The sequence below is a fragment of the Hemibagrus wyckioides genome, linkage group LG11 (assembly GCF_019097595.1).
Source record: "Hemibagrus wyckioides isolate EC202008001 linkage group LG11, SWU_Hwy_1.0, whole genome shotgun sequence".
Taxonomy (NCBI): domain Eukaryota; kingdom Metazoa; phylum Chordata; class Actinopteri; order Siluriformes; family Bagridae; genus Hemibagrus; species Hemibagrus wyckioides.
Window position 1 is genome coordinate 29,992,396 of NC_080720.1, and position 18,975 is coordinate 30,011,370.

The 18,975-nt window shown below is 38.0% G+C and overlaps 2 protein-coding genes across 3 annotated transcripts; one reads left to right on the forward strand and one right to left on the reverse strand.

The window, feature by feature from the left end:
* Positions 1 to 230: 230 nt before the first annotated feature.
* On the reverse strand, positions 231 to 2,798 carry LOC131362105 (retinal cone rhodopsin-sensitive cGMP 3',5'-cyclic phosphodiesterase subunit gamma-like). The gene is made up of 3 exons (XM_058403875.1): positions 2,495 to 2,798; positions 1,493 to 1,646; positions 231 to 670 (listed from the first exon to the last, which is right to left on the reverse strand). Exons 2-3 carry the CDS (start codon positions 1,641 to 1,643, stop codon positions 594 to 596), a joined length of 228 nt encoding a protein of 75 aa, XP_058259858.1. The 5' UTR covers positions 1,644 to 1,646; positions 2,495 to 2,798; the 3' UTR covers positions 231 to 593.
* A 3,710-nt stretch (positions 2,799 to 6,508) lies between these two features.
* LOC131361327 (endoplasmic reticulum resident protein 27) lies at positions 6,509 to 14,086 on the forward strand. Of its 2 annotated transcripts, none has more exons than XM_058402359.1 (7): positions 6,509 to 6,664; positions 8,525 to 8,610; positions 10,088 to 10,225; positions 11,123 to 11,239; positions 11,613 to 11,738; positions 13,625 to 13,822; positions 14,003 to 14,086. In XM_058402359.1, exons 1-7 carry the CDS (start codon positions 6,607 to 6,609, stop codon positions 14,045 to 14,047), a joined length of 768 nt encoding a protein of 255 aa, XP_058258342.1. In that variant the 5' UTR covers positions 6,509 to 6,606; the 3' UTR covers positions 14,048 to 14,086. The 2 variants fall into 2 exon arrangements, with proteins under 2 accessions (XP_058258342.1, XP_058258343.1); XM_058402360.1 differs by having other exon boundaries at positions 14,006 to 14,086.
* Positions 14,087 to 18,975: the final 4,889 nt, after the last annotated feature.

The following is an 18,975-nucleotide window of genomic DNA, read 5'->3' on the forward strand; positions in this document are numbered from 1 at the left end:
TGTGGCATCACTGGTCAGCAAGGTTGCTTCATTTTTCAAACTAAGACCACAGCAGAGAGAGAGAGAAAAAAAAGACCTTAACACCACTGGATCTGACATTTTTGTCTTGTTTTTATTAAAGGAAAATATAGTCATTACATTTCACCTTATATACTGAGCAGAAGGATTCAGAACTGTAAATTACATTGGAACGCAACAGCATTATGAGTGACCGTGTGTGTAATAGCGTCATAAAATCTAAGAACCAATCACATTTAAGTATGCAAATTTAACAGAACTGGAAATGATGCCTCACCAGTTCCATAGTCTGGAAGGAAATCAGTTGACGTGTTCCAATGTTTTAGATGCAACAATCCTTAACCCCTTATTAGACAAATTTATTTACAATTATATACACATGAACTGGTATTGGGAGGATAGATACACCACCTCGGCTGTATTCAGGCCGAAAGTGGTTTTAATGCAACCGTTTGCTACACAGGGTTACAATATTCTCTGAGGAATGGAGGATTAGTAAAGTGTACCACCATGAAATAGTGGTGAAAAATTTCAACAGTGAGGGGTCCAAAAAATAGAGAGGGGAAGCCTGCAAACTACAAAATTCCATATTTCGCCAGATCGCTTAGTTCCATGTCACCGTAAGCCTCCCATGGACAAATCACAGTGAAGTCTGTGGAAGAGAAATTAAAACAGACTTTAAACTGCATACAGTACACTGTATCACCATAAGTACAGGATATGTGGACCTCTGACCTACACATGGACTTCAGACTGATAGGTGTACACAGTACACAGTTATATACTGATCAGGCATTACATTATGAGTGCTGACAGGTGAAGTGAATAAGATCTCCTCATCATGGCACCTGTTAGTGGGTGGGCAGCAAGTGAACATTTTGTCCTCAAAGCTGATGTGTTAGAAGCAGGAAAAATGGACAAGAGTTAGGATTTGAGTGAGTTTGACAAGGTCCAAATTGTGATGGCTAGACCACTGGATCAGAGCATCTCCAAAACTGCAGCTCCTGTGGGGTGTTCCCGGTCTGCAGTGGTCCAAAGAAGGAACAGTGGTGAACTGACGACAGGGTCAAGGGCGGCCAAGGCTCATTGATGTACACAGGGAGCGAAGGCTGGTCCTACACAGAACCTTGACCACAACCCTACTGAACATGTTTGGGATGACCGGCTGAGCACCAGAAACATCTCACCAGATCAACATCTTCACAGTGCCTGACCTGACTGAAGTAATCTGGTAAAAAACAATGGAGTTTCCCAGAGCAATGGAGCTTATTATAACAAGAAGCACATATGAGTGTGATGGTCAGGTGTCCACTAACTTTTGTAACTTAATATTCCTACTTAAAATCTTTAACACAATGACTCAAAATTATTCCTTGAAACTTTGCACCACACATCTGTCAGCAAAGATCCTTGTTCTTGACAAATCGGACATGTATTTGATATGAAGTTTGAGATTTGTGGTGTGTTTGTTTACCTGTCCCCAGACCCTCCATTCCTGGGATGTCATCTCCAAAACCCTTCTGCCCTGGTCTTGGTGCTTTGCTCTTGAAAGTCCGGACTGTTCTCTGCTTGAACCTTGGGGGTGCCTTCTTGTCTGTAGGTGCTGGGGCATCCATGGTGTTCATTTCCTGATCAGAAATACACAATTGCTACTAAACATATGTACGAATTAACAATATGAATGATTATCATCTCAGCTACAAATATTGTTAGTCCAGTGGTTGATGTTTTGCAATAAGGTTGTGATTAACAAATCCCACTTCTGCCAGCTACATCTGGCCCTTGATCAAGTCTCTCATTCTCATCTATATTCATGAATACTGACTGAATTCTGCTTCGTTTGTAATTAGCTTTGGGTAAAAAGCTCAGGCTGCTAGGATGAAACATTCGTCTGAGACGCATGAAGCAATCCACTGCATGTTTTCCAGCTGTTCCTCATCGGTCCTGCATCATCTACGAAGTGCCATTTGCATTCATCTTTTCTCTTGTCTTTCGACGTTTTAATCTCTCTTTCTCTTTCTCCACAACCGCTTTATCAGGTCAATTACTGCTCCAGACAAATTAGATAGTGCCATCATTTAACCTGCTATGTCTCTGTGATTCCAAATGAGCCTGGCTATTTTTAAAGGCCAGGCTATTTATAGTATGTTTACATAACCCCTGACCTCAATGAGCTAATGCAGGCCACTCGGAGCTCTCATTCGTACTCATAGATGACTTTGCTTGCTTCCTGGACAAGTGACAATTCAGCAATAAAGGTTCAGGCACTGTAGTGTCTTACTGTCGGAGTCCCAGTCTATCACAGGTTATAACTGCACCCTGATTCTCAATACAAAGCATGCTAGGTAGTGGTAGCTTAACAGTTAAGGCTGCAAGCTTGTGTACATTAAATTGCATGATGAATACGATGAAATGTAAATGTAATATGGGCAAATGCAAAAGTTTGCACACCCCTTAGAAAAGCCTGGATGCTTACCTCAGTGAGACTGTCGGAGGATTCGATTGGCAGTGAGTCTTTCGGAGGATTCAATTTTCCTCAGTCTCCAAGCCCTTTTTTTTTCTCCTGCAGTCTCGCATCTACTTTTCTTCCTTCTCCCATCATCCTCTTTTATACTCCTCTCTCTGTCTAATCCCCCGCAGCTACCCACCCACTTCTCACAACTCTTCCAGAAGTTTTCTGATTACCTGCCACATGCACCGCCCCGTCCCTTCCCTGAAGGATGAAAAGATTGAAAGTTTGAAGAATGGGTAGAGGGATAAAAAGATTGAGGTGTATTTTAAGGATTGTTTACAGGAGAGAAAGGCAGTCTGAGGACTCCATGGGCTGAGTACACAGTCTGATGTAAGCTTAATGCCTCAGCAGCAGTTAAGCAGCCATGAGCTGATTTAATGAAAGCCAATGATCTGCTCTTGGTCTAGTGACATAACAGCCTCACCGTACAACCTTTTAGACATCTGCTTTTTTGGATACACAATACATCATATAGGATTTTATTTTTTAATATATTGACTCTTTCTGGAACCTTCTTTCAGGAAATACTATACACCTCCCCATGTAACCAGCAGATCTTTTTAAGGGCTGGCTCAGGTTTCCATCCAGTTTCCGTCAGTCAGAGCCAAGCGATTACATAATCAAATGTCAATCTCAATAAAAGATTTATCACAAGATAAAGAAACGTACACTTAAATCTGGAACCCTAAAGCCAAGCCGGCCATCTTGGCAATGCATGATGTTTTCCAGTTAGTAGTAATTACCAGTGGAATCCTATTTGTAGCCTATTACTAGCCTAAGAAGTCTCGAGAAACCCTTCTTTTCTGAGAGAGTGTTTGAGCATGCACTGTTATTTCTTCCTGTTTAGTTCACAGCAGATGCATGTAAAATGAGCATTTATACTTAAACCATTCATTCATCATTATGATAGTATGCTGTTCGTAACTACATTCCCATAAAGGATCAATGTCGACTCCTGAAACAGAAGGTTTCCTTTTCAGAAACCTAAAACCATTAGTCATACAATATGGATGGATGGATGGATGGATGGATGGATGGATAGATAGATATGGAGACAAAAATAGAGAAAAAGGAATAGATAGATAGATAGATAGATAGATAGATAGATAGATAGATAGATAGATAGATAGATAGATAGATAGATAGATAGATAGATAGATCAGCACTAGTCAGTCAGAACCCCAAAGAATCTTTGGTAGGAGTTGTTATATAGAGATGAAACCTTTTTGGATGTAAAAACTTTTCACTAGTGGAGATGATAAATAGGAAGAAGTTGAAGGCATGACCTTCCTCCCAAACTTCAGGTATTTCATACCTCCATTTTAAATTGGGTTTGTCATGTCTGGACTGTGAGTCTAATGCATGGGATTGGATTGCACACACCACACACCACTTGATAATGTGGAAGATAATTGTTCAAGACCTAAACCGAGGACATCTCAGGGGCAAATCTGCCCTTGGAAATGAAGTCACTGAGAGATTTTTGTGGAACACCAACCTCAAGATGTTTCGTTGATAAGAGATTCAGTGACGTGTATGGGTGATAAATGACTCCGGTGCTGGATTTCACCATGCTGCTCTCAGATCAGATGAGCTGTAGCTTTGACACTGTTGTTAAAATGCATAACTAAATATTCGAACAGTCTTTAGCTTTAAATCAGGTCTTTGTTGTTGTTGTTGTTGTTGTTGTTGTTGTGGTTCACCCTCTCTCATGTCCTTAAATAATTATAATCTTCAGTGGAAAGATCAGGCAGCTAATTCTGACTTGTGTTGTGCTTTTATGTTCTATATTTATACCTCATGACAGCCCAAGTGCACTGCACCCTTAATTAACCTGAAGTCCTAGACATACTTAGAATGAAAATACACTCTCAGCGTGGTAGGAGTGTGTGTGTGTGTGTGTTGATGGGATAATATGGGGTAACTGCTGTATATTAAGGGGCAGGACACTGGAAATGTTAGACAAGTCAAATCAAGTGAAGGTTATTTATATATTTGAAAAAAATATCAGTGGTTTGTAGAGACTCTAAACAATCAGTCTCAGCCTTAGACCTCCTACAAAGATAAGATACCTTGAGACGAGCATTTTTAGAACAGCCCCGCCCCTCTCTATTTGGGCATGCAGTAAAGAAGTCCATGGGAAAAGAAATGTAGAGAATTTTCTCACTCAAATGTAGTTGATTGTCCAATTTATTACACATCTTTACAGACCAAACATGTTTCTTCTGTTTATTTTAATTTCCCTGAATGTAAATTGTCAGAAGCTGGTATTTGGAGGTGTGTAGAGTTATAAGTATATTAAGAATATTTGTTTTAGAATTGTTTCACCATATAGTATATTCCAGTATAAACTATTAGTGTCATCATCTGGACATTTTATAACATCATAATTTAGCACTTATTCATTCCCATATTCTGTACAATAAATAATATTCTACCCATTTCCCAGAAGAAATTACATGATTTCATGATATCACTCTCAGAGTCGAGGTTAGATTGGTGTGCTGTAAATCAGTCATCGCTTGTGTTATTCATTTTTCCAGTATTTGAGTGCACCTAGTTCCTGGAACAAGCTAGAACACTGTTTTCACATCATGGACAGCTCATCCTCGAGTGCACAAAACCACACACACAAACATGTAGTCATACGTAACCTTCAGTCCCACCTCACCGGACGTAGCCTCATCCTGCAGTAGCTTCAGAGTTCCACTAGGGTGCGCCATGCAGATAACATTGCAATCCTTCGAGCACTCATGTTCTCTCCAGAGCTACGCTATGACCTGCACATTAGGATCTGTGTGTACTATTCCTATTTATTTGTCCCTGCTCACAATGTGTACAAACAGGAACAAAAACCCTCATCATGTGAGAATCTCAGGATAGCATATACAGCTGAGGATAAAAAAATGAGGATACTGAGGTCACACACTCTGAGAAGTGCTTAGATATGAGTATTTTTCTTTCATTTGTGCAAGAGCATAATACGCACCTACTATCTAGCAAGTGCAGCTGCAAGACTCTCTTAAGTCACAGTCAGTATTAGCTAGCTAGGATTAGCGGCGAGATTTTGAAACACTGGAAATTAAAAATGAATCCATGAAGCAATCGATATAGTTCTATAATCTTAGCTAGGTGATTAGTGACAAACATTTATTAATATGATACAAACGTTTCTCAGGAATTGCCATGTTAGCTTACACGAGCCAGCTAGCTAGAAATTATGAATGAACAATGAATATGGAATACAAAATAATCCTGTTGGTTTTCGTGCCATGGTAAAATCTTGCTAACTAGAATCTATGATGATAGACACATTTGTTAAAAAAAAAAAAAAAATAATAATAATAATGACACACATTTGGCTTTTTTCTTCTTCTTTTTTTGAAATTAGCTAGCTTAGCAAATATTTCTAAACATTATATTGATTTGCTCTTAGTAATCCTGTCAGGTTAGATCATACTAGCTAGCTGGATAGCTTTGGTGAGGAATATTTACATATCCAAAGTAAAATCCTCTCAGAAATGATGCCAGTTTGTTCAGCAAGCTAGAATTAGCAGTGAAAATGATTCAGAATTGCTAATAAACTTTGCTGAACAAAGAAAAGCACACTCTGTCTGGTTAAATCGGTTTAGGGGGGTTTTTACCAGGACACTAAACATAAAGACACAGCAGTCCACTTTAATGTCATAGAAAATATTAATATCAAATCATTTGTTCTAAACGTGTATAAGTATCTTATTAAATGTAATAAAAGTGTAGCATCAAATATGAAGCAATGAACCTCCTTTCAATTAAATTTCTCTTAATGTATATGATTAGTTCCTTCAATGGCTTTAACACCCAGAAGTATATTCACTTTTTCTATTACCCAAAAGTCTCTCACTAACACTGTGACACGTAATCCAACACCTTCTGACCTTAACATTATCAAAGACACCTGCCTGGTTCTCACAGACTAAACCAATCACTACTATTTGACCAGGTCACATGATTCACATTGGTGGAACCAAGAACAGGAACAAGTTATTATATTCTTTCTTTGCCTTGAGTTGGTCCCCTACTGCTGATCTACCAAAATGTTACTCCTTTTTGTGGTTTCTTTACTGGTCATCGGCAGCAGAGCAGAAGATAAAGGTCAGCTTTCTTGGTTCTCTCTAATGGAGAGGAAATAGAAACGGTTATATGAAGTGACTTGAACATTTAGTGGGGTCTACTGGGCCTCTTTAGCCATACATATATACATACATACGTGTGTGCGTGTGTTCAGTTGGAATTACTGTCTAGAAATTCCAGAATAGGGAATCTATAATTATAGAATGTTGGGGTTTCTTGGTGCTGAATCAATGAATCAATTGAATCTAGACTGGTCGAATCAATTATTATAAATGGTTTAGTCATATTTATTCAGGTTTTCTAGAACAGGGGAATCTATAATTATAGAATGTTCAGAATGATGTACATGTGGGTTCTAGAAAGAGGGAATCCATTATCATGGAATGTTCAGTCAATACTTTGGGTTGAATCAATGACTCATTTGAATCTAGACTGGTTGAATCAGTTATTATAGACTGTTTAGTCCTATTTATTCAGGTATCCTAGAATGGGGGAATTATAAAATGTTCAGTCTAGAATGTTCAGAAGGATTCTCAAATGTGGGAAACCATTATTATAGAACATTCAGTATGAAAGGTTACTCAAGTATTTATTTCCCCAGGTGTATTAGAATGAATGAATGTATATATGTATATATAATAATATAGAGTGTTCAGTCAGATTTTCTTGGGGGGGGGGGGGTGTTTAGAATGCACGGATCAATTATTATATATTGTTCAGGAGGTCCGGTAGTTTATATGGTTTCTAGAATGATGGAATCCATACAGAACATTTAGAACAATTTTCTGTCAGGTTTACTCAGGAGTTTTTGAATGGGGGCTCTATTATACAGTGGTGGGCCGTCAGGGCCAGCAAGGCCTTCTTCGCTGGCCTAAACAGCAGTGATCTGAATCACCAACTTGCATTTTAATATATTTAATATATTTTTCCATGTATTAAATTATTCCCAATAGTCTATTCTCTACATTTCATATCTTTTCTCTTGGTTGCACTGCTTCCAGTAGTGTATATTTATGATAAGAGTATTTATCCAATCATATTTCAGCCAGTGGCTGACATCATGTGTTGCCAGGCTGAAAGAAATCTGCCTTAAGGCCTTCAGAATCAATAGTGCAGGCGCCCGGAGCTTAAAATAAGTGGCAATGAAATTGTTCCATTAACCAATCAGATTTCGAGTTGGCGTCACTGGGGCCATCTAGCAGGCATACGATTACGTCAGCAATTTCCCGTCCTTTGATTGGATGATTGGAGTAGTCAGAGGCAGCGAACCACACAAACTAAATAAAATATATATTTTAACTCACAATGGCTGACAGAGGAGAAGAAATGGATTTGGTCGCAGACGTCCTTACAAATGCATTTTTAAGGCAGACAGTAATAAAATTGATTATTTCTTGTGAGGTGTGAAATACTGTAGTCTAATTTCTTTTTTACTTTACTATTTAATGGTTGATTAGTTTCTATTGAAATGGCGTCATAATGATGGTATAGAGGTGGATTAATTCAGGAAGGACACCGGTGAAGGCCTAGGTGTGAAATGCATGGCCCGCCACTGCTATTATAGAATATTCAGTCTAGATCAGTGGTGTCCATTTCCATCAAACTGAAAGGTGCCTGATTCCACGATCTTGGTTCTTCAGTGTCTTCTTCTGTCAGGGTTCCTACCTTCCTTCTTTTCTGATAGAGAAAATGATTTCTTTCTTTTTTCTTTTTTTTTTAAGATTTGACTTTGACTTGATTTTAAGATTTTCGATTTAAATTAGCATTTTAGTGCTTCACATGCTTTATAAAAAGCAGCCTTGGGGTTACCTTCTAGCAAATTATAGCAAATCTAGCAAAATAAGCACTGTTCCTGACCGACAGCTCATGTGCCCCCTGCAGAGATCGGCCTCCCCAGACTGACAGACATCTCTGCGGCGGAAACCTTCATCGACTCGGCTGAAGTTGTCATCATCGGGTTCTTTGAGGTCAGAGACTATATATGTGTGTGTGTCTGAAGTGCTTGTATTACGTATTGTTCGTGAGGAGGTAAAGAAGGGCAAAAGTGACCAGCGAAGACGCCTCGGAATGCAGACTGACGAAGTGAAAATAACTTCCCTGTGGGAGAGCTTTGTTCTCAGTCCCATAACCTCGATGTGTGCTCCTGAGTAAAATCGTAGCCGCAGGAAATGCCTGTGTGTAGCGATCCCAGTAGCCTGAGCTTTTTGGCCCAACTCGCCAGGCGGAGGAGGAAATAAAGACGGAAATAAGGGTGCATCTGAGACGTTGTGGGATTGGCTGCGTTTGGTCTCTATAAACAAACACAGCAACAACCTAACATGAACCTAAACATTGTCTGGGACTGAGGACACAGACCTGAAATTTAAGTAAAATTTAAAACGTCAGTCGAGAACATAATATAGAACTCTTTAGAGGGTTTGGCTGTTCTTTTGCAGACATGTTTACCTCATGACCTCATTTTTCTGGCCATTTATTTAACTACTAGTGAAGGTCAAACACTTGGTAATAATATCAAATGTGGTATTAATGAGAGAAATGTTTACAGCAACATATTTCTGTGACTAACTGCATGGTTTATATTAAAAAAAAAGGACGTGAGAGAGAGATTCAGTCCAATTACATGAACGTTTTATTTTTTAAAAATTTTATGAAACAAATAGCTATAAACTCTGATTGGCTGAGCCTGGTATAAAGCTATTGTAAAATCTTTAATATGTGCATAACTGTGACTACATCAAAACAGCTGAATTCTGTATCAATGCATAAAGGTTTTAAATGAGTAGCTTACACTACAGTGTTACACCACAGTGTATTATTCAGCTATTATTCTGTCCAGGAATGCCTTAACACACTCGACAGTGTGCAGGACACTGATGATGAGTATGAAGTACCAAGTATGAAGATTTGAAGGCACTCTGCTTTGTCTTGTGCCTAAGAACACTCTTCTCCATGATGTAATCTGAATACACATCTGAATTCAATGATTTGGTGGGGTGTCCCAAAAGTTTTGACAATATTGTGTATGCATTTTATTTGCTATATACAAATTTTGCTGCAATGAACGACTTGATGTAATAATAATAATAATAATAATAATAATAATAATAATAATAATAATAATAATAATACAAAAATAAGAAGAAATGATTTGTTTCATGCACTAAAGTGACAGCATTGCCTTTATTTTTCTTGATATTAATGATTTAAGCACAATGACCTGTATTTATGTACAGGTTTTATTGATCACAAAAGCAATACGATGAATTTCATAATGTAACACATTTCATAACCCCCCAAAAAACAAAAATCTGAGTCCTGAAATCTTTACAATTAGATCTGGACACATTTACACATGCAACAACCAATTGTCTCTGTGAACATGGAAAAGGTTTGGATGATAAAATTCATTCTCTGGATTATGTTACATATTCATGTGTGTACCAGGCTGATGGAGGGACTGGCTATAATGAGTTCCTGGCTGCTGTTGAAGAGGTGAAGTCCCTTCCAGCTGCTCTGTGCAGTGAGAAGGAGGTGTGGGCTAAATACAGCATTGAGTCAGACACCATCTCCGTCTTCAGGAAGGTAGACATGTGTGTCTCCTGTTTATCTTCTGCGATGTAGTCTTGAATTAGGGCTATGTTTTCTGGACTAGAAAATGCTCTCTGGTCCTCTAGGAGCCGAAAGCAACGTGATGCATGCTGTATATTAAAAGATGCTAGTTATAACATACGTGTTTTTCGTAGCTAGTGCAATTACATTACGTTAGGCATGCTCCTCTAACAACGACAGTAAGATTCCGTAAAATTGGGAGAATAAAAATGGTCTTTAATGGTTTTCAAGCAATGCATACATTTTTATGAATCAAAATTAATGAATTATTTTTTTTATGTATTTATTAAAAGAGAGAAAAGGTCACATTTATGAAGTACTAAGACCATGAAAAATTTAAAGCACTCTATTTAAAGTCTACTTTTTATTTAGTCTTTCCCTAACATTCAGCGCTATCAAGAGGCAATATTTGTAGAGATTTATGAATTACAGCAATGCTTTTAAATCTTATTTTAACTAGCATTTATAACACTGTTATAAAGCACTTTCTTAAAATATATATAGACACGGTACATGGTTTCCACCACTGGAACAACTTCAGTCCAGGGGATTTTGTGCATTCAGGTTAACTTGACAAGCTGTGCTTTCATGAGCTGATGAGGAAATGACTATTTATAGCTACTCTACAGTGAGAATAGGAATTGATTTGTTTCACAGTATTAATTCTTACTGTATAAAATGTATGTCATTTTGTTAATACACTGATTTGTTAATAATTATTTGTTACAATTGGAGGAATAAAACACAATGATGCGCTGTTATAGGAAACTATTCATAGGTTAAAGTGATTGTTTTGTCAAAGCAGGAAGAATCATTTTATAAAAGCCTGTGTGTGTGTGTGTGTGTGTGTGTTTGTGTGTGTTTTCATAGGCAGATTTAAATCAGCAGAACCTCGATCCAGCAAAAGTGCAAAATCTAGACAAGGACGGATTTGTTCGTTTCTTCACCATCAACAACGTCCGCTATATCACAGAGTACAATCAAGTGGTACGGCAGCGTAACACACACACACACACACGCTAAGCTTCTACACACTTGACCGCAATACTATACTGTACATATTACACTCATATACACTATTCTATCTCCACTGCCTCCTTATTGTTCTGTATGAGCTGTAAGGATTTCTTGTAATATATTCATCAAATTCATTGCAGAATTCTCTCTATATAAATTCTGGTAGTTACAGTATTAAAGAAAAACACCATGGTTCACTTTAATACACTGCATGCTGCTGTGTGTGTTTGTCGTAAAATAAACAGGATATTAATCTAAGTTTTCATGGCTGAGAAAAAAATGATCTTTGATTTTATATGTAAAGGTCTCTCTCTCTCTCTCTCTCTCTCTCTCTCTCTCTCAGTCTGCTGTGGGTCTGTTTCAGTCCAAAGTGAAGGTGCACCTTGTGCTCTTTGCCAACAGGGGGAGTGATAATTACAGCGAGTTGAAGGAGCGAGTCGGGGCTTTGGCTCCTCGCTACACCCAAAAGGTATTCCTAATTAATTATACATTCAGTATAATCAGCTTAATGTGATCAGTCCAGAATGAATCACAGCTCGAGCATCAGAACCTGAGTCAGTGTATACCTCTAGAAACTCTGCACATCCTAGACACCCCTGAAATGTTTTTTTTCATGCATTTCCTCAAATCAAGCCCATATATGCAGTACATACACACATGCATAGGATTATAAACATCAGTGGAGGATAAAATGTTTGTAGCCAAAGAACCCTTTAACTTTATCCATTATTAAATATCAAATAATATTTTAGACACTTCTATTTTTTTTTTTTTTTTTTTAAACTTTTCCACAGTTAGATCACATTAGGGTGGAGTTCACTTTGGTGCTTGGACCCCTAAATAACATAACCATGATAATGAGTTCCAAAACAAATGCTTCACAGACCCCTGGGGATTCGTGCACAACCACTGGCATATTCAGTACAGATACATCGACCACGCATAACATTATGACCACCTGCCTAATATTGTGTCGGTCCTCCTTTTGCTGCCCTGACCCGTCATGCACTGTGTATACTGACACCTTTTCTATCAGAACCAGCATTAACTTCTTCAGCAATTTAAGCAACAGTAAGTCGTCTCACAGGTTCGGATCGGATCACACAGGTCAGCCTTCGCTCAGCACATGCATAAGTGAGCCTCGGCCGCCCATGACCCTGTCGCCGGTTCACCACTGATCCTTCCTTGGACCACTTTTGATAGATACTGACCACTGCAGACCGGGAACACCCCACAAGAGCTGCAGTTTTGGAGATGCTCTGATCCAGTGGTCTAGCCATCACAATTTGGCCCTTCGTCAAACTCGCTCAAATCCTTACACTTGACCATTTTTCCTGCTTCTAACACATCAACTTTGAGGACAAAATGTTGACTCACTGCCTAATATATCCCACCCACTAACAGGAGCCGTGATGAGGAGATCATCAGTCTTATTCGCTTCACCTCTCAGTGGTCATAATGTTATGTCTGATCGGTGTATATTACGCATTACATCCACGAGTTCTTTGCTATACTTATATACAGATATGAAATCATGTATTTTACCTTCCATTAAGATTCCCTTAAATGGCAGTGGTGGCCCAAGTGGTTAAGGCTCTGGGTCGTTGATCGGTGGATCGGGGTTCAAGCCCCAGCACCACCAAGCTCCACTGTTGGGCAATTGAGCAAGGCCCTTAACCCCTCACTCTGCTCCAGGGGCACTGTATTATAGCTGCCCCTGCACTCTGACCCCAACCTCCTCAGCTGGGATCTGCGACGAAAATAATTCCACTGTGCTGTAATGTGGTGATAATACAGGCTTCATGCCCTCAGTTCATGATATAAACAAACCCTAAACTTCAGCACCAATGCACCATGAGTCTCATTTAATAAAACAACTAATACTTCATTGAATTAAATGAACAAATACGCTATTATTAAATAAAATAATTCTGTTAATGATCTGAAGATGAATCAAGTTCCATTATTTACACTTGAATGCCAGACTTATTAGTGTATGTAATTACAGGAATTTGCTGTAATTATTCTTTTTCTAATTTATGTGAATTGAATAAACTTTAGTCGATCCAAATGAACATTATTAAGGCAAATAATGCAGGCACTTATTTTCTGAAAATTACTTTTGTTTTATTAATGCTGGAGTTTTTTTTTTTTTTTTTAATTTATTATTTATTATTAAGTAACTTCACCAGAAATGTGTAGTTGTTTGGGGTTATGGACCCTGATCAGGATAAAGCAGTTACTAAAGAAGAATTAATACACAGACGAGTGAATTGATATACTTTTCTGGTACATTTAACAACTGAAAGTAGGTGAATAAACAGATGTAAGCAAGTCTGGCTTTCATTTCTGTAGCTGCTGTTCGTGCTGATAAACGGGAAAGATCAAGGCAATGCTCGTGCACTGGAATACTTCAACCTGAAATCGCTTGACCTTCCGCGTGTCGGCATCTATGACGGCGAATCGGACAAAACGTGGCTCATGGGACCGGGCGAGATCTCTGAGGAGCGTGTGCAGAACTTCTGTGATTCCTTCCTCAGTGGAGAGCTGCAGGTACGGTGGCCATTTTGATATGGATAATAATGACAATTTAATAATGAAGATTATCAGTAGTCGTCATGATTTATTTACAATGTGTAAAATCGCCTAGTCTATACTAGCTATATGGGTAAAAATTTAGTTTATAAACGGCTCAAATTTACACAAATCATTGTGAATTGTTTTTCCCCTCAGAAGGAAAAGGAGACTGAAGAACCTGAGGTGAAGTCTGAACTCTGAATGTCACCAAACACACCTTCATTAAAACTTTTTACAACATGTAAGACTTGGTGTTTTGTTTGATAGCGTGTGTGTGTGTAAAAGGCAGAAGGCCAGATATAAAAACCAGTATAAAATGTGTGTATTGTGTGTCTGAGAGAAATTGCAGTGTTTTTCTATTTCAAGGCCGAATCTCTATACTGTATTATTTACACTGGTGCCTGGTTCTCTCTCGGACCGCAGACGCTGGCAAGCTGTTAAAAATCTTTGGAGGTAACAAAAATACACTGGCCTCAAACATCATTTGGTCCAAACTGTAGGAGGCCTTACAAAAATGTCAATCATTGCGATTAAAGGAAACCTTAGTGAGAAAGCGATAAACGGTCCAGAGAAACCATGTGCGTTTTTTCTCATAACAGAATTTGTTTTTTTGTTTTGTTTTTTTTCCAAGATCATATAAGCAGCCTAGGTTAAAGGAGTGGCAATATTCACAATACCACAGAGGATTAGTGGTTAGTACGTTTGCCAGGGTCAGGGGTTTGATAACTGTCTCTGCCCTGTGTGCATGGAGTTTGTTTGTTCTTCCTGTTCTGTAGGGGTTTCCTCCTGGTACTCTGGTTTCCTCCCCCAGTCCAAGCACATGCACTGTAGGCTGATTGGCATGTCTAAATTGCTGTACGCTGTAAAACACAATAGCCTGATCAAGTGATGTGAATTTATCTCTTTGACTTTCAAAAACGTTTCGGATGTCAAACTCAAGTTTTTGAAAATGAAATTAATATAATCCATCATCTTGACTATGAGTTGTGGACAACCTCACATTTTTAAGGCAGGAGGTAAACTTTTTTTAAAAAGTTTAACCATCTTAAAAGTTTACAGAATGTGACAGTGTGTGTGTGTGTGTGTGTGTGTCTAGGGTGTTTGCCAGCTTGCTCCCATGAGTCCACCAGGATAGACTCCAGGTTCCCCGTGGCCCTTTAGGGCAGTGGTGTCCAATCGTATTTGGAAAGGGCCGGTGTTGGTGCAGGTTTTCATTCCAACCCAACAGAGGCCACACCTGATTCTACTGAGAGCCAAGATCAACTGATTAAACAGGCGGAATCAGGTGTGGCTTCTGCTTGATTGTTACCCACACTGGCCCTTTGCTGATAAGATTGGACACCTCTGGTGTAGAGCAGTGTTTTTCATTTTTTTACATTAAAAAAAATCCCACCAACTGAAAATTTTACAATATGACACACTGCAGCCTAACACACTATATATAATGAAAACTTCAACTCCTTTTTGTTTTTTTTTCCATTAAAGTTGCCTGTTTCTCATTATGCAGGTATACAGTAGTCTGCATTGTTGTTTTGAAGTGATGGGTATTTCATTTTTGAAGCTTGCTTGGGATCATTGCACTGTTGGATAATGTAAATACAAACAAAAAATAACTTTCACTGTACTCACTGCTTTGGGTCATGACCGAAAGGACGAGATCCTGGATACAAGCAGCTGAAATGAGTTCGTAGGGTGGCCGGGTGTTCCCTTAGAGATAGGGTAAGGAGCTCTGTCACCCCGGAGGAGCTCAGAGTAGAGCCGCTGCTCCTCCACATCGAAAGGGGCCAGTTGAGATGGCTTGGGCATCTGTATTGGATGCCTCCTGGACGTCTCCCTGGGGAGGTGTTTCGGGCATGCCCCACCAGGAAGAGACCCCGGGGAACACCCAGGACATGCTGGAGGGACTATGTCTCTCGGCTGACCTGGGAACGCCTTGGAATTCCCCTGGAAGAGTTGGAGAAGAGGGAAGTCTTGGCATTAGACTGCTGCCCCCGCGACCCGGCTCCAGATAAGCGGAAGACAATGAATGAATGAATAATGAATAATGAATGTACTGCCTCAAGCTCACCATTTTTGTTTTCCTTTGACCACCACTCATACTAGGTCCTTCACCTGGGTCAGAATTCCATCCAGGGTCCAGTTCAGAGTTTGCACTTTTCCTTTTTTATCCACCGATGTCACCGCTACCTTTCACGTGCATCATTAAATCTATTGTCACGAATTAACAAGGTCATTATTGCACTACCTACAGATGTGGAGGACTTTTTCCATTACTCTGCCAGTCACTACATCAGAGGCGCTCAATAATGGCAAATTATTTCCACATAAATCATCATTTTCAGGACAAATTAATTGTAAATGGATCATTTCCCATGGCACACCTGCCAATCTCTCAATCTCAGCACAGTGGTCGAAAATCACTGGTGTAGAGGAGAGGCGCTAATGAAATGGACAAAAGTAAAAGATTAGATATTATATTAGAGAATAAACGCATAAAACGAAGAATATTTAAAAATAAATAAATAAATAAAAAATAAATAAATCATCCTACATTTTTCCCCTTATATCTGTTTTCACATATTTCATGTGTGAATATATTCACATAATTATTTCTTGAACACATTTGTTTCTTTTTCTGTAAAGATTTATAAGTTATGTATAATATATATTCTCAGAGCTCAGCTCATCATGTATTGTGTTTCATAAGCTATGATAATGACCAGGAGACAAGTCTGAAATGTCATCACGCTCTAAGGAAGGAAGGAAATAAAACTACTCTGGAGTAAGGAAATAAAACTACTCTAAAATCAGTGTTATATTTGATTATAAGGCAGTGAAGCCTTTATTTTCTACCTCATCCTGTAGCTTTTTTTTATGATTAAAATAATCCAATAAAGCAGATATTCCAGATAGACGTGACAGATGTGGAAAATGAACAGAATAATTAAAAGATTTAACAGCTGCTTCCTAGTTTTGAGCCGTTCCCATGTCTTCAACAAAGCTTGATGTAACCTTTTTTATTTTACTCATGAGATAACAGGCCAGAAAAATGGTAGCAGTTTATTTGATTAATAATATGTGAGTAAAGCCATGATGATCCTTAACCACAAACAACATGGCGATATTCTAAAGAATATATTATTAGTAATTAATATATATATATATATATATATATATATATAATATATTATTAGTAATTAAATTAACTAATAATAATAAATCAGTGATAAAAGTGTTAAGTAATTGTAATAATAGTTATAATTATCTGTAATATATTTAACTTCAGCTCTTAAAATAGTCTGTAATTATTGGTAATAAGTGAACACACTACTATTAACGAAATTCTTTCCTTCTTTCTTTCTTTCTTTCTTTCTTTCTTTCTTTCTTTCTTTCTTTCTTTCTTTCTTTCTTTCTTTCTTTCTTTCTTTCTTTCGTACTTTTTAAGCTCTCACAGCAATGTTTCTGTCTCTTAAATCGCTTCAAACACATACTAAGCTTTGCCGTTTTAGTAAAAATCAATGAAGTCGATTTACTAAAATTATGCTGCTGTAAAATGATCGGTCTTTAATTGTTGTGCACTCAGAGTAACGTGCTGCCATTTTAGACAAAGTCTAAAACTGGGAAAAACGAACCTAAAAAACACAATTTATTACCAGTTTATTCCTGCTCCAATTACAAATGGGAATTTGCTATTTTCCTACGCTTAGCCCTTTATTGTTAGTACAGTGTGTAACTATAACTACTGACGTGTTATTTGTGGATCGTTGCAGCTTGTTGCCACAGTATTACCAATAAAATGCTACTAAAACAGCACCTCCTACTCAAACCCAGACCTTCAGAACAAATCACAAAACTGATCATAAATCTGAATAAAACAAAAATACAAAACAAAAACAAACAAGAACAACAAAAAATAGAAAGTGTGTGACTCTGTTTCAAGCAAAGCCAGTATGTTGTTTGATGATGTACTGAGAGAGAGAGAGAGAGAGAGAGAGAGAGAGAGAGAGAGAGAGAGAGCGAGCTGGACAAGGCCACGATAGCAGTTTCAATATTTTTTTCTCCATACTTTTAAAGAAATGTGCTTAAATCATCCAAGACATATTTCGTGACCAACATTTTCTCCATTTTTGTTACAGCGGACCTAACAAGTAATGGAAGTCACTCAAAATCCTAAATGCTTCAGTACTTAGGATCATCTGCTCCATATGGTATTGATATGGTATTGTTCTAACAATATGAATAAATAAATAAATAAATAAATAAATAAATAAATAAATAAATAAAAATACACAAAATACATCCAAAAACACAGACTAATGTTCCATACAAATACTTAGTATCATTTACACAATGCTTTTTCCTTATCATCATTTCCTTAATTGGAATTTCCATACCAATTCTTTTGTATTAAAAAAATCATTTTAAATTCCAAATTTCTACAAGCTTGCAGCTCATGATAGCTGATATACAATAGAACATTCCACCTAAACTCATGAGAAATTGGTGGAAATTTTATGGAGAGTGGATTTTATTTGATTTCACAATGACATATGTCAGAAGGTATAAAATTCCAGCGCCAACACTGACCTTAACCTTGTACTTCATTTCTTTTCACTGAGTCATACAAATAGTTACGGATTTGCAAGTGGGATACCATGTTGATAATAATTTAAACGTCATATTTATTAATTCATTAATGAGAAATGCAATGTAACTATTTGTCTCACAGGAGGACGGGGTGATGGCATTAATGCTGGGATTACCAAATTTCAGAAATAAAGCTCTGCTGCATCGCTTACTTTAGACAGAGAAAAAGCGAGGGCTAAACTATCACTGGGCAGTTGATTAGCATTAACCACAGCATAGCAGTAACCACAGCAGAACAACTGGATGTTTTGCACAACTGAAGGCCGCTCGTTGACTATAAGTAGTGGTTCAGGGTTGATTTTTCCTCTAAAGACTGGGTGCAATGTAAAGGATGACCTGAGAGAGAGAGAGAGAGAAGGGGGGGGGGTCAAACAATATAAACATATATAAACAATATAAAGTCAAGTTTTTGTACATTCCTGGCAGAGAGACAGCTGAATTCTCTTGAGGTCTGTGTGTTCTATAGACACTGTGTATAAAAC